The sequence below is a fragment of the Barbatula barbatula genome, assembly GCF_947034865.1.
Source record: "Barbatula barbatula genome assembly, chromosome: 6".
Taxonomy (NCBI): domain Eukaryota; kingdom Metazoa; phylum Chordata; class Actinopteri; order Cypriniformes; family Nemacheilidae; genus Barbatula; species Barbatula barbatula.
Window position 1 is genome coordinate 16626254 of NC_136765.1, and position 25184 is coordinate 16651437.

The 25184-nt window shown below is 39.5% G+C and overlaps 1 protein-coding gene across 2 annotated transcripts in view; it reads right to left on the reverse strand.

Annotated features, from left to right (window-relative positions):
* Positions 1 to 22429, reverse strand: part of qkia (QKI, KH domain containing, RNA binding a) — a 59656-nt gene extending 37227 nt beyond the window's left edge. The window contains exons 1-2 of one of the 2 annotated variants that reach the window (XM_079458692.1): positions 21959 to 22406; positions 3535 to 3677 (exon numbers count right to left, since the gene is read on the reverse strand). In XM_079458692.1, the coding sequence (XP_079314818.1) occupies positions 3535 to 3677; positions 21959 to 22103 (288 nt within the window). In that variant the 5' untranslated portion in view covers positions 22104 to 22406. Of the gene's footprint in view, positions 1 to 3534; positions 3678 to 21958 lie in introns of both variants that reach the window. The other variant, XM_079458693.1, reaches the window with a different exon arrangement.
* Between the last annotated feature and the right edge of the window lie 2755 nt (positions 22430 to 25184).

Sequence of the window (25184 nt, forward strand, 5' to 3'; positions counted from 1 at the left end):
TGTGAGGCTAAATTAGAGTCCTTTGGCTTCCAAAACCCCAGTAATAACCTGCAAATTAAAACTGGAGGCTTGAGTCTGATCTTCGAGCTAGCGATCTTCAATATAGCCTTACATAAATAAAAAGGCAGCTTTCCATCCCCCAACAAGCCCACCCCGCTCTCTCATCTGCAGGGTAATGCTGTCTGACAGGGCAGAAAATGACGATGAAAAACCTTCAATAACATTCCCAGCATTAGACAGAAGACCCATCCACCCTCAGCTCAAGGAAGACTCTATTAATAGCTTGTTGCTTCAACAAGCTGATTGCTGCGGAACAGCCGTGTTGCGTTAAGTGTGCCACGCTGAAAGAAAGCCTCGGTTATTCTGTCTGCTGTTCCCACTCAATAAACATTTCTTAATTCTCTGACCGGTCCCATCAGAGAATGCAAAGATTATAATTAGAGTTCGAGCACTTTTCTGGGGAATATATAAATATTCTAAGACAGATGGGTTGCATTTGCATGTATTCATACAGGTGTTTGCGAGGTGCAGGAATGAAATTACAACACATAACCAGCTAAATTAATCTGAATAATTCACAAAGCCCAAAGGACACAGATACTAAAATGAACACACGCATTATGTTTTTAAACAAGCACGCACACGCACGCACACAACATCAGAAAGCAGCTCATTGCCAACAGGTGATATAATAGAATAGTGACTGGTTTAGCTCTCTCTCTTTTGAACAATATCCTATTTACAAACCTTAGAAGGGAGGTGATGAACAGCGTCGCTACTGAAGAGCATTCAAAGATGTTTTATAGGTCAAAGGTCAAATTTTTTATTCTGAATTTAAATTATTTTGATTGGCTACTGATGCAGGCACAAGCTCGCAAAAATCTGTGTATTCGTTTGGGGAATGTAGCGGGTTAGAAACAAGTATGCAAAACACAAGATGGAATGGATCGGTGTGCATGTAAATTTCCAGCTGAAAATATGGAGAAAAAAAACTATAACAGACTAGCCCTCACAGACACACACAAGACAAGGAAAGGATCTGCTTTCTGCTTCAAGAATAGCAAAATAAACTAGAGCGGACGTTTAGTCTGGATCAAGTGGCCTAGGTGAGCCCATATGCGTGTTCTTTACCTTCTCACCAGTAAAGGATTTTTAAACTGAACAACATGACTAAAGTAGGACTAGAATAACTGTTAAAGCTAAAAATCCAAAACAAACTCTCTGCTTGAACTTTAAGTAGATCCGGTTTCAAACCACAGAATGTTAAATATACAGTGAGCGAGTCTAGAAGACCAATAAAACTCCTCAGATTCAAAAAGCAACCAAAAACGTTATTTAAATATCAACAGATCTGAAAAGCCATTTAATCTCAATCTCGTTTGGGAACATATTATTAACAGTTTAAATTATGCAGCCCTGCCCTGCATGTCTAGAACGCTAGGATGGCAATGTGTATATGTGTTTAGAAATGGTGACTCATGCTAACCACCAGGGGGAAGAATAATGAAGTAAGACTAGTGGGGAACACAGTGAAAGAGAAACCCGTTTCAGGGGTCAGTTGGGGATTCTATGTACACTGGTGTGTGTGTGTCCATATTTTCCGTGATGTGATGGCGAGGTGGGCTTCATTCTATACAGGCCGGCCATGTTTTCTGTAGCCGCTTATGCTATTCTGAGGCACAGTGTCACGTGAACACACTCGCACACCTCTATACTAGGGGACACTTCTCACGAGACTAAGTACACGAGTCAAGGATTTTAGACAGTTTTTTTTTTTAAATCCTCAATGATTAAATCTGTAGGGACTACAGAAAAGGCAAAATTATAAAATAAACTTTATGAAAAAAATTTAACTTATTATTACTGCATAAAATTTTGAATTAAAACATATGTAAACACTGCAAAATGTTTTGTCACAAAAATTATGCTTTGTTTTCTGAACAGGCATAGCTTTTAGTAAAGAGCTATGGTTGTTTTCTCTATATGAGGTGGCGATCATATCACACCGTCAATCCTCCTTGCCCCACTGACTGACCCCTCATAGCCTTAAGAAACCGTTAAAACCACATAAACATACGTTTTATGATAATATTGCACATATGTAAGAGACAGATTATCCGTTTTTGACGGGTTTGCCTGTGAATGTATTGAAGATAACAAAGTGAACTTGCAATTTCTATACACAAATGGTGGTAAAGTCCGCTGCTGTTCAGCAGCGCAAACCACGATTAACTCTAGTGCTTAATGCACGAGGTGCTGTGGACGTGAAAGACGTGCGCAAGTGTTTAAACCGCTAGCGCATGTCTACATAGATAACTGGTGGGAAAGTTGCAAAAAGTGAAATCCACCTGTAGAATTACTATAACATAACAGGCCTCTCAGATATAAAGGGAACTATATCTATCCTGAAACGCAATTAATAAAGAGCACGATTAAAGGCACAAATGCTCTGAGTCTTAAAATAAATGTAACATTCTGGACAAATAAAGATAAGCAGAGCAGTCACCTCCATCATAATTAACTCCACTCGAATCTTAGGGAAACTATGGTGCAAGTGTGTCTGAGTGTGTGTGGTTGTCCATCAGGGCGGATGGTGTGGTCTTTATCGGGGCCGTCAGAGGGAAAATGCATTTCATGCTCTGCTGGCCACCTTTGTCCTTCCTTCCCACCCCTCTCGGCCACCCAGCCGAATTAGACAGTAAAATAGTTCCCTATGTAACACAGGGCACAGGTGTGCGTTTGTGAATAAGAGACAAATGTCAAAGACAAGCTTTTAAAACTAAATCCTCAACTTCAGCTGAAATCTCCTTCTCGGACACCTCAAAAATAAAAGAACATCTCCAGAAAGTCCTGCATTGTTCCCAGCTATAAGCAGAGATCGGCTACTGTAAAAACTACTATTGCTGGTACCATTCCTAAAATGGGAAGGGCTTTTTACATCCAAACACATTCAAAGCTATTCACTTTGTCCCTCATAAAAGTACCAAAAGCACCAGGGAAGTAAAATGCCAATTAGGGTGGTGCGATATATCATCCGATTCTTATGCTCAGTTTCCTCAATTCATTGCGGTTAGTGTCATAACACCCAAAAACCAGACAGTGCTCTCGCGCAGAAAATAAAACGGGACACAGAAGAAGAACGATCCGGGAAATACCAGTGGTCATATTCTTCAAATCTTTTCAGACGTTTTCTTGATGATAAAGTATATTTTTAATGATTAAGTTTGACCAGTGTTGCTTTTTCAAAAACACGTTATAAACAACTCAATCTCGTAGTGATTTTAGATCGAGCAGTACTCACTACTGATCAAAGAGCCGTAGTTCACGAAAGTGCGGTGCATAAAACACAGAGAGAGATTCAAACTAATTATACATGTCTAAATCGTGTCTCTCTCTCTCTCTCTCTCTCTCTCTCCCTCTATATATATATATATATATATATATATATATATCCAGCACTGAAGCCAGTTACAGTGCAAGTTTTAATAGGAAAAGGTTGAGGAATGCACAAAAGTGCGCAGGAGCAAGACTCACGTCTGGGTACTCTTTGACTGGTACGAAGAGCTTCTCCTGCAGGTGTACGATGGGTCCCGCAGGCTCCGGTAACTCCAGAGGGTGTTTGTCCACCAGACCATTAACAGGGTCATTGTACATGTCTTTCCTCACTCTCGTTATCTCTGCAGGTAAACAAAAAGAACAAACAGTTCAGCGACCGAGAACAAAATGCACAAGGCAGGCAACATTTTTCATTGTCAAATTCCCACATTCCAGCACGCATCTCAAGATGCTGCACAAGATTGCTTGCACACACTTCTCATTCCAACACGTTTTCGGTCAAAATGAATTTTACCATTGTTTGAGAGGGGAACATCAACATTCTTACATTTCACAGGCTCTACTTAACCTCCCCCTGTGATCACACATTTCCTCCTTCACACAGAGAGGCTGTGCTTTAAATCTTAGTAGGTTGCCTATCTAGCAGGTGTATAAAATTACAAACATTGTTTCATATCCAATCAGTCCCTCACCTTAAATTTGCAAACCCTTGTGTACCGCCCCATTGAAATCAACTTGTAGTGTGGTTTTGCAGTGTTCTTTGTCATTGCATTAATTCCAGAGTACAGGTGTCCCGAGAGTGAATATTGAGAAATGACTTTAGGAGGCCTGCAACACTGATACAGTGTTTCATGGGGCCATGGGGGGGTTGAGATTGGGAGTGATGCAAGACCAAGATCGGAACAACAGCAGCTTATAAACCATGTAAGGCTGAGACCTTTAGCCCAGTGTATCTTCTCACACACAGAACCCCAAAGGAGGTGACATCTGCCGCAAGAATTTCAGCCACATTCACAAAACCCAATCCATCTAACCTCTGTTGACCCGAGAGCAACGTCGCCTCTCCTCCCTTCTCTCTTTCGACTCTAGGGTGGAAAAGATCTCTCTCTGGTTCGTTGGGGAAAACTTGCTGCACGTTTTCATGTTTAATATTCTTGGGACTGCTAGGGAGAATTAAAACATTAAAATATCCTCAACTGAACCATAAGTGGGTCATGAACAAGAATCCCGTTGATTCAACAGAAACCTTGCAGGCACATTACACTTTCCCGGCCACGTGACCCTTTAATATGCATGGGTACCCGCTCTGTGTAAACGTGACCAGTACTCACATAGCTTTAAAATCTTACTTCATTTTTTATATTTTAGCTGCCTTATACTACTCATACACCCGCACCCGCTCTCCTAAAAGCAACGTTTTAGTGTGCACTTAAAGAGCCAAAGAAAAATAGAACCTAAAGTGTGTCTGTCCTCTGGCTGAACAAGAGAGGCGCAGCAAAATGCCACATTACCATAAAGCGGGAGCAAGCACGCGAGAGCGAACGCAGACCATTAGCAGGAAAAAAACTCAGAGATGAGCCCTAATTTCAAAGCAAATGCTGCTGGTAGGCTAATGGTTAGTATATCCTGTTTGCCAGCACAAAGGTCACAGTTTAAACTCAACTAAAGGGTGAGGCAGGAATGAGGACACAATCGCTCCTGTATCAGGTTTTGTGCGCTTACTGGTTCTGTGTGTTGTTACTTATATGGGGTCAGTGTGATGGGTGAATACTAATGATGACGACTCAGTTTATAAGGACAGAAATGTGCAGCCTTTTCCACGAAAACAACATGTGGGTTACAGTGGATTGCAGGATGTAAGAAATAACATTTGATTTTAAAACACTTGTTTTTGCAAATAGTGCCATACAGTATGCAACAACTGCATATACCACAAGAAATTACACAATTGTGTTTGCACCATTCAAATGTGGGAGCTTGCAATCTTTGTTGCCAAAGACAAAGCAAAACAAACATCTTAAAAGTAAACAACCAACTGATTAATAACAAAGATTAAAGTGATAGTTCACCCAAAAATGAAAATGCTGTCATCATTCACCCAACCTCATGTCATTTCATACCTGTATGAATTACTTTGTTCTGATGAACACAAAGAAATATATTTGTAGGAACGTTAGCATATTTCAATTCTGTGATCGTGTTTAATAGACCATATCAATTTGTATAGGTTTGAAACAACCTGAGGGTGAGCAAATGATGATAGAATTTTCATTTTTGAGAGAACTTGCCCTTTGAGGAAGATCCAACGCTGTTAAAAAGTTATTGTGTGGCTTCTTCAATTTCTATTTACAGGTCAGACAAACATTAGAAAGCAAAAGGAATTAATAGTTCAACAACATCAAAAATATTAATTTACTCTATAAACCTAAAACCTATATAATTCTTTTTTACTGCTATAAAGGAAGATATTTGGAAGAATGTCAGTAAACAGATCTCATCCCCCATTTACTGCCATAAATAAATACTATGGGAGTAAATGGGGGATGCAATCTTTTTACAAACAGTCTTTATAATCAAACACTATCATTATTTCTGTGGAAAATTATCGCACAAGTAAAGAGAGTAAAGCAGAGTTGCCAGCGGGCACGTATGAGACACTATTACCAGCTCTTAATCTGCCCAAATTAATCTCACACTAAATAACAGACCAACAAAGTTATTTCAGCCTAGCAACAAAACGTCTCTTATGATTGTACTTCAGGATTGTTTTACATTGTTCTGTATGTATTTCACATCTTAACTAGACCGGTTTGAAACTAAACTAACGATTGCGGTTTAAATCCGAGCGCGCACTTATATCTGTCCTTACGGTAAAAACGTGTGTGTGGCCCATATCACATTATTGACAATAATAGAGAAAATATTAGAGCTTTTCATAAAGTTGCCCAGCATTTCATGTTTTCAGGTTATTTAAACGGTTTACATGTGATAATACTATCTTTGTATGTTTATCAGGTGTGTCTTTCTTTAAAGACCCATGCAAGCATTCCTTAGATGTCAGGCAAATATCAATCTTTTTTAAGTCCTTTAATTGCAAGTGTCACCTTATGAATTTGTTTTACTGTATTTAATATACAAGTTACTTCAATGCGTCAATACTTTTTAGGAATTTACTTTTGCATCTAAATTAAAACTTTACCCATATCATTTGATGTAAAACCAAAATCTCTTAGTTACTGTAGGGTAAAAAGGAAATATGCAATAATTTTGAAGCAGTCATATTACATACCTAAGTAAACCATTTTTTGTCAGAACCTCAAGTAAATGATGTATTACTTTTAGTCTTCATTCAGAATCGCAATCTCTATTTGAAAAAAAGAATCATGATTCTCAATTTATCCAGAATCGTGCAGCTAATTTCTTCCTTTGTGTTTAGTAGACCAAACAAATGTATACAGTTTTAGAACAATCGGGGGGTGAGTAAATAATCACCATTTTTATTTTACGGTGAACTATACATTTAAGCCATTAATCTATTAATAAAAACACAGACATGCATCAACAACTGCTTTCTGAAACAAAATCGAATATACTTAATGTTGCACCCCATCCAAACAGAGTAACAAGTGGTGAGAGGAAACAGGAGGCAGGTAGAAATGGATTTGTGGTTGCTGATGTAACACCATGCACAATTTTGGTAATCAAAAGGGACAGAGCACATTTTAAGTAGTCAAACAATCTTCAAAGCCGACGAGCAGGTAAACAAGGTTAAATATCTTGAGACCCTGAATCAGAGGCTGTTTGAACCCATCTGTCTCTCTTTCTCCGTCACTCAAGAACATTGACTGCCATCACCCTACTGTCAAAAAAACATCCCTGGTCTGCAAATATATAAGCAGCATTACCGCCGCAGACGAGATGTGCTAAAACCATACACAAAACGTTTTGATATATAAATGCTATCAGTGGCGTGCAGAGGTACCTGACCTAGGAATGCCGGTTTGACTATTAAAATGAAAGGGTTACGGCAACCAGGAAAAGTACACACACAAAACGCTGCAAAACCTGATGCTTTCAGCATTTTAGCAAACATCAGCACCCATCTGTCTGCGAACTAGTTAGCTGCAAGGAGGTAATAAACAGCCATCTACAGTAATAACTGTAAACTGGAATGAAAGGGGGCAGAAATTACTTGCAATCGAGCACAGCACAAACACCACAGTCCATCGTCCAATCAGATCCCATAGCTAAAGAATAATGGTCGCCATAGTTAAAAGCATCAGCATTATTATAGTCATCATTTAACCAAAAGTGTATAAGCTGTAGCATACATAGGGCCCAATGATTTCCGCGATGCAGAAAACACGGACGGAATCCAGATATAAAAACTGAATTTACTGTATATACTTTTCAAAACCCATTATAACCCCTTTACAAATACCTGTTCTTTGCCATGGTCTGACAAATAAAATGACAGAAATGCATATTCCCTGTTTGTATGAAGCGCCGTATAGCCTATGTGTGATGACGTTACGTTTGTAAGGCGCGGAATTACGCCAGATTTATAAACATTTATTCAAAGTTGAGACGATTATGTCGAAGAGACCATCTGAGACTGAAGTCTTCCAAAAAACTGAAAAAGTTTCCTGATAAAGTACTGCAAGCAAGGAGGATCGTTGCCTCAAAGTGAAAGCATCCTTCGTCAAACTCACTCGCGCCTGAGCAACACACACATAGAAGCCGTACTGAACAAGATCAATGGGAAGAAAATGTGTGTTATGGTTGATGAAACGACTGACATTCGAGATCGCAGCGTTTTAAACATTGTTATAGGCAAGTCAGTAATAATTGGGGATCATAAGTATAATAACAAAAGTAATCATCTAAAACTATATACAATAATTGTTTTTTTACTAATTTCCCTTCTGGTATATCAAACAGGGTTGCACAGAGCTTTCGGCCTATTTCCCATTTAAAAGGAAAAAAACTTAATTGATATGGAGAAGAGAATGAAGGATCCAAAAGCAAGAGTCTGAAGAAATGGTTCTCTCACCAATACTGTAGTAGATGCGACACAAAAGGATGGAGAGCGCTCAAAGCTCTTAAGATTAAAATAAAAGAGAGGTGCTTGAGATGAAAGCCTGCTGATGTACAAGTTTTTCCACTTTGAAGCAATGCACTTTAGCTATCATAAAGCACAGATAGCTTCTGCAGCCTTAAGATTTCAGTTTAATGCATTTGCTGCTGTATTCGACCTCTCAACAGACAATTCAATGCTACTCTTAAAACTTCAAAACAGAGAAAGGAGCGGGTACTTTTGAAATAAGGTTCTTGTTGAGTGTGTACATTTCTCAGTCTTATCAAATGTCCACACCTTCTCCTAATGTAAAATCGTCTGCCTCAGAAACCAAACTTCATGGTATTTTGCCGCTGACGACCGGCAAGTAAAACTCTTTTCTGAGATGTTTGTGCGTGAATTATGTGAACTCAGCACTGCATTTCATGTTTGTCCTGGGAGAATATTTCCTGGCAGTATTAATGCGCTTCTTGCAGAGACTTTTCTGCGGACTTAAAAGAGATGCAACAGCTTGTCAAAATCTGGTGATGGGAGCTTGTTTACGCAGGTACAACATGTAGGAAAGAAATTGTGATATTTCCTTTAATCTGTTTGGAGTTTTCTTGTCACAAATATAAAGAACACTGAGGAATTTAACAGTAAACATCCATTACGGCAAAACAACGTTAAGTAAACACACTATTCAGACTCCGAATAGGCACACAATATAAAACCTCTGTCCCCAAGGAGAGAGTAAAAACATTTGACCTCAAAAGCAAATCTAGTAATGCATGACTATCATTCAAATAGTCGCACTGACTGGTCTCAGGGTAACTGATTTTGTTTTTAACGTACTGCTTTTCTATACATGACTAATAACCTACACAAACCACTCTCACATTTTACACAGACTGCCTTCTATAAAAAGGCTGAAAAACTTTCATTAATAAACATTAGTTATTTGCGGCAGCGCCTTAGTCCTCTGTCAGGAGAGAATAAGAAAACTTCGGTTCTGAGAGGTGAGAAAGTCAACAGCGTCAAACAAAGAATCTGTCTCTCTTAATTCACAGCAGTGTTGTTTTTGGCTCAATTTTAGTTTATTATTTAGTTTTAGTCACGTCCATACTTTTTTAGTCTAGTCAAGTTTCAGTCGACAAAGTCTGAGCATTTTAGTGTTATTTTAGTCAGAATTATCCATTACAATTTTCGTTTAGTTTTAGTCAACGAAAAATTTATTTTAGTCTCTTTTTTTTAATCCTATTTAACCCAGTCAATATAGTACAAGTACCTAGTAATATAGAGGAAACCAACATTTTATTTTAGGGCAATCCCATTTCAAACAAGGTTGTCTTGTTATATTGTTGTTACCTTATAGACGCAAGAAACAATCCATTCCAGACACGGAAGACGCTCTGATTTGAACTTACGGCCATCGGTAAGGGTGGGAATCTCTAGGCACGTCACGGTAGGATTCAATTACGATTCAGAGGGCTGTGATGCGATAAAACAATTCTCGATGCACCTTTTCCTATACAAATATTTTTTCTTGCTGTATGAGTAAAATCATTCTCACGACAGTGTAAAAAAGTATTTGTAATTACACAGACCAATTTTACTTCCAATATCCTTTATTAATAAAACGAATGGAAATTATTTTGCAAGTCAACTGGAAGGTTACATTTGCCAGCATTGCAAAGAACCTACAGGAAAAGAGTGACTGCCCTCAGTGTCCTGTAGTAGCATACAGAATGAAGTAAATTAATGCAGACTTTTTTTGCACATAGGACTAGAGCTAGAGAGGTTTCAAGTTTGGTAGAACAGGCCAATGTACAAGTATACATTGTCGGTTGTTGTCATAAAAAAAAATGCACGTGCAGTTCATCATGAAAAGGCAGGTAACTGACAAAAGACATTCATGTTACATACAGATGGATAAATAAGGGCCATATAATTTTTACACTACCTAAATTACATTTTTCTAATTTGTGTTTTTCCTTTTTTGCTATAAAATAGTGGTATATTTGTCCACATAAATTACTTTAGTAAATACTATAGTATACTATAGTAAACTGCAGTAAAAACCACATTTAGTCTCGGTTTTTATTCCTCAACAATATTGCATTATGCATTTAATTATAGTCATCATCACATGACAAGCATTTACATTGCATCACGTGATAAAGGTTTGTTGACGATGATATTTAGTCGTAATTGTCGTTGACGAATGCAACACTAATTCACAGCTCACGTCGCAGGTGCTGCCATGCACAGAGTCAAAAGTAATGAGTTACTGGAAACCTAACTACAACACTGCAATCTGCTGAAAGACAACTGCGGTTCATTCCCAATGGCTTCGATTCTGTAGTTTATGCACAGCTCTTCAGTGAACTAAAGTTATTCGTTCAGTAGGAAGTACTCTTCAGATTAAGCAGAATTTCCTAATGACTAATTACAACGAGACAGAGTCGTTTATAACATGCATTTGAAAAAGCAACACTCGTCAAACATCATCATTATAAATATACTTTATTATCATGAAAAAAAGGTTTGAAGAACAGCGATTAAATATGACCATTAGCATTTCTTTGAACTGTGTGTGTAAATCATACACCTTCGGCTCATATTTGGAGTTTAAGCAAGTGCCCTCTGGCTTTCAGATCTAGGGGCATTTAACCGTAATTCATTGAGAAACGGAGCATAAGAATCGTACGATTAATCGTCCCATCCCTACTCTGACATTTAAGGGAAAGTTCATCTCAAAATCAAAACTGTACTATTTATTACAAACTCACATGAAATTCAACATGTTTGGAGACCTCCCAGGGTTATGTGTTAAAAACATGTCGAACGTCATGTGGGTGAGTAAAATATTACACAATCTTGATTTTGAGATCACGCATCTTTCTCATTGCAGCAAAATTATTTGCAGCAAATATTAAGTTGTTTAGTAGTTGCAGTAGTAGCAGTGCAGCGTTCCTTAGGCATCCGTGAAAGAATGACAGCTAGAATAAACTAAACATCTTGAAATCATTCAGTAATTTAGTTTAAATATAAAATAGGAACCTACCTACCTCCCCCCAACCGAGGTGAGAAAGCACTGTGGTCTTGAACTAGTTTCAATTTACACCACACGTTTACTGGACATAAGAGTCTGGCCAGTAACAAGGACACACAGACACAATCACTGAAGAGTAAGTTAAAAAGCAAACACCGTACAAAACTCTCGCTCACACACAAACAGATAAACCCCAGGGACACACTGTGAGCCTTTAAGTTTAGGCCAGAGATCACAGTAAAAACAGACAGATCGCAGAGCGTCTGCCATTAAAGCTTCACCAGTCAGGAGGAAACACATCAAGTGTATTAGAATCTTCAGCGCCATCAGTCAGCGGGGAAGTGGAAAAAAGCAATCCAGGGCAGAGGAACACCACAGAACACCAATAAGACAAACAACCAACAGGTTATGAAAGTTAACTCGGTAATGTCTTACACTGAGAAATAAACCAAACACCTGTTCTTGTTGGGTGGGATATATGATATCAGAAACACTGAGGATTAAAAGATTAGAAGTCTAACATCAGTACTGGAATGAACCTGATCCCTAACCAAACACGTACTCTGATCTCTCCATCCCCCTGCGCATTCCCAGATTGTCCTGCTGCAGTCCGTGTTTCCGCAGAGCCATTATGAAGAGCTAAATTTAGCAGTGAGGCTTGTCACACTTGATGATATGGCGCAGGGTTTTAGAGTAGAGCGTTTGGGGGGGTTTGGGTTATCATTCAGGACAGAGCACAACACAGGCACTGCAGCGGTATAAATGACCAGGTCTAACCACAGCCTGCAGATTAGGCTAGTAACCAATTCATGCACACTCAAATACAAAAATATAAATGTAATGTAAATACTCAACCCTGCACAAATGCTTTAATCTATAACATGCTGTTTTCTGGAGAGGCTGGTAACAGGTTTTCAGAAATGTGTGTCCAAACTTTTACTTGACCAGTGTTGTGCGATTAAAGGGATAGTTCACCCAAAAATAAAAATGCAGTGAATTTTTTCAGTGAATTATCCCATTAAACTTGTGATTTGAATGGTTTAATACTTATAAGTACAGGCTAAATGTATGAGCATATAGTTAAAGACAAAAATAGTTGCAATAATTATTTAATATAATAAAAAATAATTATAATATTTAGTTTCCACCAATTTACACGGATTTTGATTTAAACTTGTTTAAGATTTGAAATGTATGTTTATTTTTTCAATGCCAAACCAAAACAAACAGAGCTACAATGTAACTTTTAACAAGGCAAGACAATTAAATCAGCCAAATCTACCATTACAGATGTTCAGTACAAACAAAGTCAAAATATGAACGCCTATAAAACGTGAACACCAACAAACAAGATTTAACGATAACACAGCATCAATCCAATAAGGCAAAAGTACGTTCTGTTAACTGGCATAAAACTCACAACAGCCATGAGCCATCCTTACTGTGGGACCCTGCAATGCAACAAACCAAGGCTGAACTAGACACACTAGGGACAGAGGAATCTCACACATACACCACAGATTTTTCTGTAATTAAAAGGATTGCAGTCGAGAGATAAGAGAAACTGCAATACAAACAAATGTACAGACAATTCACTTGACATGCCATAAGACTATTAGAATGAAATCCATCTGTGCGCACACACTTAAAGGAACTTCGGTAGGATATGGGATGAAGGAATAACAGGATGTTAAAGGAGGATGTTGAACTGGTGGAGAAAGGAAAAGCCATCGATGTTTTAACAGACCATCCACTGTGTACTCAGACTTCCTGCTATGCCCAGAACACACTGTGTGACTTGAGGGAAAAAAAGGATCCTGCGAGTTCAGCATAAACTGATCGCACTGAGTTCAAGATGAGAAGCATCAGACAGGATACACGCCAACAAATCACTTTTAATACAGATGTTTAATTTCAGTTTCTAGTTATCCATTAATTCCTCAGGGAACGCCCTCGTGGTTCTTAGTAACAAATACGCAATCATAAAATGAAGTAAACATGCTAAACAATGACAGGAAGAACTGAACGCAGGAATGAAGGAAGGAAGCTGACAGAAAATGTGCTAAGAGCAGATAACCAATCATCACCTTCCTATATCCTCCCAATTCATGATGACATGGACTTGTTTAGTGTAACAAATGAAAACGACACAAAAACAGGATGGAAGTCTTCCCTTTTCTACTTAAAATGGCATTTATTGAAACAGCTACATTGGTGGGTGTTATACCAATGATTTAAAGCATAACAGAAGTGACCTAATCCTGTGGTTAAGTGAAGCCTCTATAGTCACTGATGTGGTCATCAAAAGTTACTGCTAGAGGAAACCACCGGCCTGTGTATCTGCATTCTTAACATGTCTTTTTCTGGTTTCTATCAGCTTGAGAGATGGAGTGGCAGGGATGCATTTCTCTGCTTTTAATTAGCAGGAAATGAGGGCAGCCAATGACAAGGACCATTTACACTAGCGCTCGAGAGGGTGAGCGAGAATGAGAGTGGGAACGTGTGATCTCAAGGTGCTAGTTTCACTATATAACTGATCTCATAAGAGATGCCTGGGGACACAGGATGGCAGACTACACAAAGTGCCGTCCTTCACCGAAGTAGTAATGACAGCAAAGCACTCTGGGTAACTGCACCACAACAAACAGAAACTTCCCAGACAAGCCTGAGCGTGTCCCTGTGTGACAAGAAGGAGACGGTTTCCGACTTTTTTTTAAGATACTGTAATCCCATTTATATAGACACAAAATAAAGCGTGAGAAAGGAGGATATGACAGAACTCATTTCTCACTCTTACCTCTTTATCCATTACAATGGTGATAGTTCTCACGCGAGAGCCAATGATCTGCTGGGAGAACGTGACTCTGAACAGACCTGTATTTCCATGGTAGAGCCAAATGATGATGCAACTAACTTCAAACATAAGCTGCCTACAAGCAAACTTGTTACACTACAGACTTATAAAAAAAGATAAGTTATAACAAACAAGTCATAAACTATGTGCACCTTTGAAATATGTAAACGTAGTAATCTGACATACATGAGAATGGGGAAGTTTTTTTCTCCAGAACGGGCTGTTGAAAAACAAGCAACGTTTAGTTATCTTGTACCCATGTCACAAAGGTGAAACCTCTTTAAGAGCGATAAGGTAGATATTTATCATACAATTTCAGTCATGCCACGCAGATCTGGAGATGTTAAAAACTTCTTCAGTTGCATTCTGTAATGAAGCTTTGCTTCTAAAAGAGAACAATGAGAGGGCCGCACTGTCCGGAGGTTCAGCTATTTAAATTCGGCTGCCTACGGCAATCAAAATAAAAACAAATATTTATACCATTACTCTGTGGCGTGTGTGCATGTAAAACTGGGGGGTTGGAAGAAGGGCTGAGCGATTAATTGAAATCCAATCGCGATGCAAGACGTTGCGATTTGCTAATCACAAGAGGCTGCAATGTGGATGCAATGTAAAAAATATGAAACAACTGTTCAGGCAACTTTGATTGGCACTCTTGCTCACCAACCGAGAGAGCACACCTCTGTTATGCCCAATCAGCACTGCCCTAGGCAACTGTGTAAACACCCTCATTAAAAAACAAACAAACAGAAACAGAGTAATATTGAGAGAGGTCCACACACACAAAAAAGGGAAGACTTTGAGGAAACACAGGAGCTAGTGTTCTGACTCAGTACCTGCCACAATAAGTTCTGTCTGCTGCAAGCTTTCAAGCGACTATCCCAAGGACAAGAACAGAAAGATGGAGGGGAGAAAAGTGTGACATGCGAAAAGCAGCGTGTGCATGTGACTCTTGACTAATGCAAACAGACACTGCAATGACTTTAAATGGAACCAACAGTCTTTAGTTAAAGAAAGGCGATGCAGCTTTCCGGCACAGAGAGATTGGAGAGGAGAACAGAAAGGGCAAGTGGTTTAACATTTGGGTCCTAGGTCTGTTCTGATAAAGTTGTGGGAAAAAGGACCACAAAGGGAATCAATTCAAACTTCCATCATTGAGAATTAACAGTTTAGATAAACCTGCTGAGCAATTTTATATATATTTGAAGGTCACTATTGTGCCCTTAAAGACAAAACTGCTAGCAGCACAGTAATGCAAGAATGTTCAATATGTATAACATGACTGCACACGCACAACCACCATGAGAATCAACATGGTCGTAGTTTTCCATTGAGTGCGCACTGAATCAACTGCCTCTTACGCTTATCTAAACGTCAGCCATAAAGCCAAATGCATTTATTTCTACTATTAATGCTTTGTGTGACTGCTGTTGTGAGGTTTGCTAAAGGCTTATAACTTTTGTGTGTGTGTACACAAACCCTCATACAATTAGCAACGTCCTAGTTGCTTACACTGGTGGTGTAAAAAGGTCTCATTCAGAAAACTCCAACAGAGGTTCACGTCCTGTTTACCAGGGCAATGATGTCATGTGTGTGCACGAGCACATAATGCTTCATTGTCCGAGCCCAGGCACCCTGTGAAACCACACAGACCCCCCTGCATGCTAGCTGACCTCAATAACAACACATACTATCTGTCTTTCCATGTCTCCCTTTCTCCGCTATCGCGTTCAGTTCGACACTGCCATCTCTCTCTCCGTGCGCACAATCAATCAGTTCAGAGCTGTGCTGCTGACCTGACTAACACACAACTAACCCTTCCCACAAAGCCAGCGTTCTTCCACTCCCATGATGCTCTTTTGTTTTTGACACATTTAAGAGCTAATCGAGCACAAATGCAGCAGGGTAGCAAAGAGCTAGCAAACAAAACTATGAGCAGTGTGACAGCAGAATTGATGAAGACTGATAAAACGTTCACAGCAGAACTGAAACCTTGCGCTTTCTTTCTTTCTCTCTCTTTCTCTCTCTCTCTCTCTCTCTCTCACACACACACACATACAGCTGACTGTAGTGGAATGTTAAAATTACAACAGGTGAGCGTAAGCCTATTTCATTTTTATTTACATGACACACAGTTCATACTATTTAACAGCTGTGCTCTAAACAATAACTGGCTCGTTCTAGACTCTGTTTCATTCTTTAATATCCTGAATGTTTTTTCTGACATTCAAAAAAATGTTTACATGTAGGCCTGGAGTAATAGTTGAAGCAAAATGAACCACAAAAATGATTGAACGGTCAAACAATTAAATACACAGACTGTGTACAAAACTGTATCCTGTTTGAATAATCTCTCACGGGAAGAGAAATGTGATGCATTCCTTTTTTTAATAAGAGAGAACTACATTGAAACAGGAACTAGAGATGTGGTAAACGAACAACACTGTCAGAATGGAATGAGTCTGATATCACTTACTGTTGGTAAAGGACAGACAAATAACCTACTTATCACAATGACATTTGTGTGCTACCATGTCGCACTGTACGCTCAGATTGGCCCTCTACTGACTAACGCGCAACAGGCAGGAAAAACACGTTTGGTTTGGAAACGCACATTCCTACGACGAAATTCGACGCTGCAGGTTTTACACTTGCCGCTGAGAGCGAATCAAAGGTGAAGAGTTGAAATCACAGGGTGAGACAGTCAAACTGAACCACCTCCGGCAGAGACCACAGTCCACACAGATCAATCCAAGAACCATTTTCCAGCCAGCATAAAAAAAACCAAGAGTAATCATAATTACGACCAATTATGGCATTTAAAGTGATATAACAAACATTAGCAGGATTCAAGCACTTAATGAATGTGTTGATGAGCACATGGAGGAATACCGCTGTCTGATTTAGCCAAACAATGCCTCTGTTACTCAATTAGAGAGAGGAACCCAATGCTTGTCTTAACATCAAGGAAAACGGTTAAATAGAAACAAAGAAACAGTCTTTCCAAGCTGCTGATGGCGAAAACAGAGGGCGAAAAAAATAGCACGAAAACAGGAGTGCAAAGGGGTGTGGAGATATTCCAGGCAGCTGTGGAATGTGAAGGGTGAGGCCCTTCCCCCCCTCTCCAAAGGGCGAGCGCGAGAGGATAAACACTAGCTTGTTCCTGGACCGATTCTTCTGACCACACTAAAACACAGTAAACTACACACACACCCACCCACCTCCATAAAAAGCATGACTTCAGGATATATTTTGCTTTTTGTTGAGAGGCTGCATTTCGTTTTATATGAAAAGCGCTCTTCCCCTTCCAAAAACACTGAATCAGCCTCTTCCTGTGTGAGCTGGACCATGAAAGCCTGGCTGTTCTCCTCCAGGGAACAAGTGAGTGTGTGTCATGGTGTTTGGGGAGTCGTGACTGATTCTGAATCATTGCATCAGCTTACATCTATCGCACTCCCAGCTACAGTGGCTGTTTTGACCTGGTCTAACAAAAAGTGTGCATCCATGCTGAACGAACAAACGTCGCAACCGTTTCATTAACATAGCAGCCACCTAAAAAAAAACCTTCACTTTGAGTGGAAAAACTGTTGGAGGGCGTGTTTTGGTGTCTGTGTGGCATCAGGCGGACAGCAGAGCTGGCAGGGAAGAGTCTGATAAGGAACCCCTGGGCTCGTGAGAGAGAGACCCCTTGATAACAGGGCACAGCCTGACGCATACTGACATGACTTTATCAGGGGCCACACGAGGGGAGCAAAAGGCCAGTATGCGCACACACACCCCACAACGGCACTGGAGAGATAGGAAGAGAGAAAATGAGCGAGACTTCTCCATTCCCTGTGCTAACCCTGTCAACCTCTTCCTGCTATCCAATTTATCACCACCCAGCAGGACACAGAAAAAGAGGGAGAAACAAAGATACAGGGAATAAAATTATCTCTGCGCACACTACACTGAGCCCTGGCTCAAGCCAGCTACTTGAGCTAATGGATCTAGCTAGCTAATTAAACTAGATGCGGTCCAACCTCACACCAGCCTCAAAGGCTAAGAAAAGTGCTAGACTTAGACAACTGAAGGTAACCGGGAGTGACTAGATTCAGAGAACCGCCGTATTCGAGACAGATATCTTGCATAATTGGCGCTAAAACTATGCAAGACATTCATCATGTCACTAAGGAACACCATAAACCAATATATGGTCCAAGCATCCACTCATTTTAAGTAAAACTGCTATCACAACAGAGCACCAATAATTCGTATTGCACGTCTAGCCTGTGCTTTCACAAACTTAAACCAATATTTTAACAATTCATCTGGGGTTTGTAACAAACCTTAAAATCATGATTTGTCAGTACTTTAACATCACACTTAGTGTAGATTAGTATTGTTTGTTTGCCTTGGTATCTGATAAAGCAATTAGACGCAGAAGAAGTGATGTGTGTAATATACGGTCTGGTGGTCAATAAGGCAACAAACCAAGACTGTTTATTTTGCTATAACAAATGCCCAGCTGTACAGTATCAAGCTTATTAGAAAATAAAAGGACAGTAAAGGTAAGGTAAAACGATACTTTATTAAGTGTGAAGGAAATGTGTAACGAAGTAATATGCAAAGGCATACAGCGTTTCCAAAAAGGGAAAGAGCTATTCAACAAAAAAACGAAGTAATAAGCATTATATAGATAAATGTTCCTCACAACACAATCATGTCCTAATAAATCCTGTGACAATGACAAATCAAGATCTTTAACCTTGACTTCCCTTCATTCCTGTGTCCATTTCTGAATCTGCCTGCCTGCAGCTCCAGCACAGGACTCAGCTGCCACGGACTTATCAAAGACAGCTCTCCAAACACATGCAGGGTCACCTCGGAAGATCACAGGAACACTGCAAACCTGTCCCTCTCTCAACAGCCTGACACGCACGCTCAAACACAGCACATTGAGAGAGAGAGCAGTTGTCTTATACAGGGATCGAGTTGGGGTGACGCCGAGGGTGTTGGTTTTCGTTTGCCATGACAACAGCTGCAAATACACACAATCCACTGAAGTTATGAGCAATTGTGTGCAGCTGTTACGAGAGCTCTTACAAGGAGCCAATTGACAAGAGTGTTACTTCAAATCCCATACACACGGTTTCTTTCACTCAACAATAATGTGCGCATGAACCTCAAAGCAAATGCCTTGACTTAAGTATTGGTTTTATAAACATATTGAATGCCTCACAATATTAACAAAACACCTAGAGATGAACAAAACACCCAAGATAATAAAATCTGTGTAAACGTTCCAATCTCTGCTTAAAACGGCAACATGACATTGTGGAACTTTTCAGCTGACCTGTAACTCACCATGCCCTCATTCAGCTATAACAGCACGGGTCTAAAAGTAGAAGCCTGATCTCAAATCATGTGAATGGAGGGGGGGTTTCAAATCCAGTGAGTAAAAAACTGTACAACTGACAAGAAATGAACAGACATCATTTAACCTAGTAAAACGTACAAACAGCATTGTCAATAGATAGTATGCACATTACCAGTTTTCATACATCATTAGCACTTGTCACTGATCATTAGGGCCATTTAAAACCTCATATCGGTCGACCACATCTTAGAACAGCAGATCTTGCAAAGCAGAGGTCGGAAAAGATAGCGGCCACTGTGCATAACTGTACAAAATTTCCCCGCCAAGCATTACTTGTGAGTATTTACCAGAACAAATACGCGACTTGCCCACATTATCCTGAGCTTCTCATTTGCATAGCCATATCAGTATGCAAATTCAACTGAGCACAGCAGAGATTTAAACCTCAATCCACGTGCGATTTCAAAAACGTCGAGAGTAAAAATCATGAACGGCGTCCGCAGCTCTTTGAACGAAGCACATTTTTGAGCGGATTGAGGAAAACAGATTAGAGCAAAAGAGGAACAAAGTGCAGGTAAACAGAGGGAAATCAAAAACCACATGTCAGCTGTATAACAGCAGGACAACCTAAGACCTCACTGTTTGGTGTCATAGCAGGCAGCTTCTTGAGAAATCTCTCACTGAATTGTTAACCACGGGACCAAGACGACAACTTCAAATTGAAACAGGCCGATCTGATTCCTAGCCTTTTGCTTCGATTCCCAACCCTATTCGTGGATGTAGTAAAAAACCCTACTGTAAATTAGTACATCTACAATTAAAGTATAGCTCAACTGCAAAAACTTGTCATATTTTATTCAAACCGGTATGGACACAATGGATGTTTACTTTCCTAATAGTTAACGGGATAGTTCACCCAAAAACGAAAATTCTGTCACAATTTTCTCTCTCTCAAGCTTTCCAACCTGTGTAAATTTCTATGTTCTGATTAACTAAAGGAAATTTGGAAAAATGTTAGCAATCTTGGACATCATTGACTACCAAAATGATCGGAATAAGACTATAAACGCACTCAATGATGTCATAGAAATGAAAACAGCTTTTAAACATCTTCCTTCTTGTTCAGCAAAAGTAATTCATACAGGTTTGGAACAACTTGAGGGTAAGTAAATGACAGAATTTTGCAATTTTAAACAAAATGGTAATATATAATATTCCTTCTGACCCCAAAGTGTATAATCCATGTTAAATAAACAAGCATATGATTTGGCTACTCCGATGCTAAAAAAAAATCCAAATTGTGCAATATGTGGCTGTGTCGGTATGTCATCAGTCAAACCAAACCAGTTTGTCTGGTGACGCACAGGGCGATTTTGCAACACGTCGAGAGAATAACAGCGCAAACAAAGCTACTATTTAGCTGCAAATTTTGTGGCCGCTCGTCTCTCTTTGTTACAGGACAAACACAGCCGCGTGCTCGCAACACTACGGTTATTTGTGCGGTTGACGAACCCGTAGCACAGTCAAATGCCGTGTGTGATGGAATTTAACACCCTTCCAGGTCAGACAATTCCTTACAGTAAACTACACAAGCTCCAGGCACAAAAGAACCACATACAAACCTCAAGCTTTCCAGAGAGCGTTTTTCATGTTGCCCCCTCGTTTGTGTCTAATCCGCGAATCAAAACTCAACTACACGCCTCAAAAAACCTTAATCTACCACCATCATCTAATTGTTCAGATACATCTCATTGTGTCCTGTAATTTACATGTGTAAATACGACTGTTTTATTACATGAATAAATACACATTTACGTAAAAGTTCGCAGTAGAAAGTTTTCTGCGCGTGCGGCTAAGTTACTGCGTCCTGCTAGCGTCATACAAACGCCAAAAAAAGTTAGAAAATCGTTCAAACTCTATATAACGGCTCGTTTATAACTCGTCTTACTCAAACAAATAAAAACAAGAGTCGGGAGGTTGTTTAGTTAAAATGTGATGGGGAAACGGAGAATTTGAACATATACGACAGTAAAAAAAGTTTGTGGCTGTTTAGCAGACTGCTAACGGCGCTAACGACCAAACGCACTAGGGGGAGAAAAACTTTTACAATTTAACTGACACTGACTGGAGATTTAATGCATATAAACCCTTCAAAGGGACGTTTAATGTTCAAGACAAATTTAAATCCGTCCTGTGAGCCCACTTCTTCTAGAACTATGAGTTTGCAAAGTTGCGTAACGCCACACGCATGGTTCCCAAACGCATAAGTTACACTCTTGGATTGAAATCACAAGTTACCTTCGTCCAGGAGTCTTTCCAGGTGTGTGAAGATGCCGCACAGGTTCGGTAAACTCGTCATGAGCTTCTTCTCGTTCAGTAACTGCATGAGATAGTCGGGACTCGGCCTCGGTCTCTCCTTCACCTCCATCTCCCCGACCATCATCTTTACACGCAAACCCTCACAATCCTTCCACGAGAAAAAAAAAGAAAAAGAAAACAAAAGAAAAAAATAACGGTGCAGATCAAATCCCTCGTGCCCCCTCCACCGATGCGAGCCTCTCCGGATATAACGGCTGATTTAAGGATCTGTTGATTTAGCGCGGAAAGAAAGAAACACAAACCCTTCAGTCTCTTTCTTTTTCTCCCTCCGCTAGAGTCGCGCGATGTGAACTCGTTGGATACCGTTCACTGTACTGAGCTCGCGTTCACGCTCCAGACTGCCATCCGTGCACGCCTGCTCTGAATCCTCTGAAAGTGCCCGACCCGCCTGAAGCTCATTGGCTACCGGCGCGTAAATGGGCCGGACTGTGCGCGAGGGTTTGCTAATCAGAACGGAGTTTCTTGGAGGCGGGGCTAGCGCTTAACTAAACGAATCGGAGCTTGAGATGATGGACAGAGATCAGAGCCAATGGTATACGCTGGGAGTCATCGGCCGGGTTGACATATGTGAAACGCTGTGACAACATGACAACAAATGTTAGGTTTATGTGATTTGACAGGGTTTGAGGTTTTATGCAGTTACATCCATAATTAAATGCATATATGTATGTTTCGAGTTAGCCGATTTGGACATTAACGGTGGCTTGCAGAGTTTACGAAAAACATAGTCTATACGTATATAATATAATAAACATGATGGCATTCAATTTAAAAATATTTAAAAATAAGCAAACGAATCACATGAAACGAATACGATTCTGTTTAGAAGCAATTAAATCAAATTAAAATTAAGCTTAACATAAAATGGGTTATAACTTGTATGATATGTTAAACATAATATGGTGTCAAAATCTAATTAATAAGCACATTCGCATTTTTAGTTTTCATCATTCTTAAACAGAGTTTTTTTTGTTTCCTTCCCTGAACATTTATTTTGACTGCTTCAGTGCTTGAAGAAGTTAAGCATTAAATTTAGTAATGATGAAATCACCATTATTTAAGGCAAACCTTAGCTTTGAATGACAGAGGAATTAATTGGATGGATATAAGATTAGATTCCACTCACATATACACATACATTGGTATGCGAGACACATTGGCAGACAGTGACTGTATCAGCACTGTAAAAGGTGCTTCTGACTGCAGGCTAAGCTGACCCTCTCCAGATCCTCTGTTATCCATGTAGGAGATAACTTGACACATTCCTCCAGCTGGTGACAACACACAGCAGCCAATAATATCAGATATTGTCTATCAGAAAAGGAAATGCAGTGTCGGGAGTGTGTCCTTTCACAATACCGGAGTTCACCTGAACCAGTAAAAATCTCAAACACGTGTAGGGGATTTAGGCTGGTAGCAAAACCCCTGAGGGTGTGATCAATGTCCTGATAAGTTACACACTTCCCCCAATGCCATTGTACCTTAGGGAAAGCAAGACACTTAATATCAGGTTGCTCTAGGGGTGCTTGGGACCAGTGGTGAAATGCACTGTCAATGTACTTGTTTCAGTGTAGGAGAAAAACAGAAATGACATAGAAGCTTTTGATGAAAATATAGCTGTGGTTCGAAATATTCAGCTGAGATTACTTAAATGGGCGAAGATCAATAGAGAGTATGGCGTAAATCAGGGCCGTGCAGAGACATTTGAGGGGCAGTGGCCGAATCAAAAAAGGGCACTAATGGTTGGGGCAGGAGAAGACAGCACACACTCTTAGAAATGTCTTTCTACTTATTACACTGTAGCACTCGGTAAATATGTAATCTATATTTTATGTTGTACTATGTTAAGGAACAACTCTTTAAAACATTTATAGTAGCCATGCAGCATTTTCAAAATAATTTTTCTACATTTAATACATTTTTCAACATTATTTGCAGCAATATTTACAGTTCTGCTTTTGACAGACGTTTTTATCCAACGTGACTTACATTGCATTAAACTATACATTTGTTTCTAAGTATGTGCAATCCCTTGGATTGAACCCATGACCTTGGCGTTGCTAGTGCCATGCTCTAACCACTGAGCTGAATATATGGATGCATTATCATTAACAAATGATTCAATGGCTTTTACGTAGCCCTCCTGCTATCTGGGCTCCAATTAATATGGTCTTAATAAATCGTTATTTTTATGGTTTTTAACTAAGAAAATAGATGACGGGAAATGTACTGCACGGCAGTAACAGTGTGACAAACTGTCAGCTTTGTGTAGGCATTTTCTACAAAGTGTGCCAATAACAGCAAATTTGGTGTTAATTATATGGGATTGATTTGAACAATTTGAACAATTTGAACAATTTGAACAATTTTGAACAATTTGAAAAATTTGAAAAATTTCAACAATTTGAACAATTTGAACAATTTAAACAATGAACAATTTGATTTGACAAGAATTATAATTTTCTTATGAGAACATGGATATTTTGTACAAGGTGTTAGCAGTTAGCACCAATAATAGAAAACAACTACCAACAAAAATGCAAACTGTTCGGTCTTATGGTGAGGATCTTGGATGGATGCCTGCCCGGAGGTGAGGTGGGGTTGAGAGGGGCACTTTAGACTTGGACAGACTAGGGCAGAGGGGCAGTGGCTCTAGCACCTGGCCGCCCCCCTGTGCACGCAGCTGGCTTAAGTCACAATTTGGCTGGTTGTCATCCACAGTTAGCCTACCCCTGCTGCAGGGATTTAATATGAATAGTTCATATATACGTGTGTAGGCTATACAGACAATTTATTTAGATTGTATTTATCTCAGCATTTGATAAGACAGACTAATGCAGGCATATTAGTTAGTTGACAAATTGTTAGTTAGTTAGTTAGTTAGTTGACAAATAAACCTGTAATGTAACAACAAAAATTCTGAAAAAACCCGAGCAATGAAGATAAATCCCTCTATTGCTATTTTATATTATAAATATATATATTATTAATATAAAATAAAAAAATATTAAATAGAACAAGTTCACAATTTATTCCTACAATCAAAGTAGTACACCGTTAACAGTATTTTTTCTAAATTGTAGCTATGTTACAGTAGGACACATGTACGGCATATTTGTAAACTACCCATATATATACTGTATTT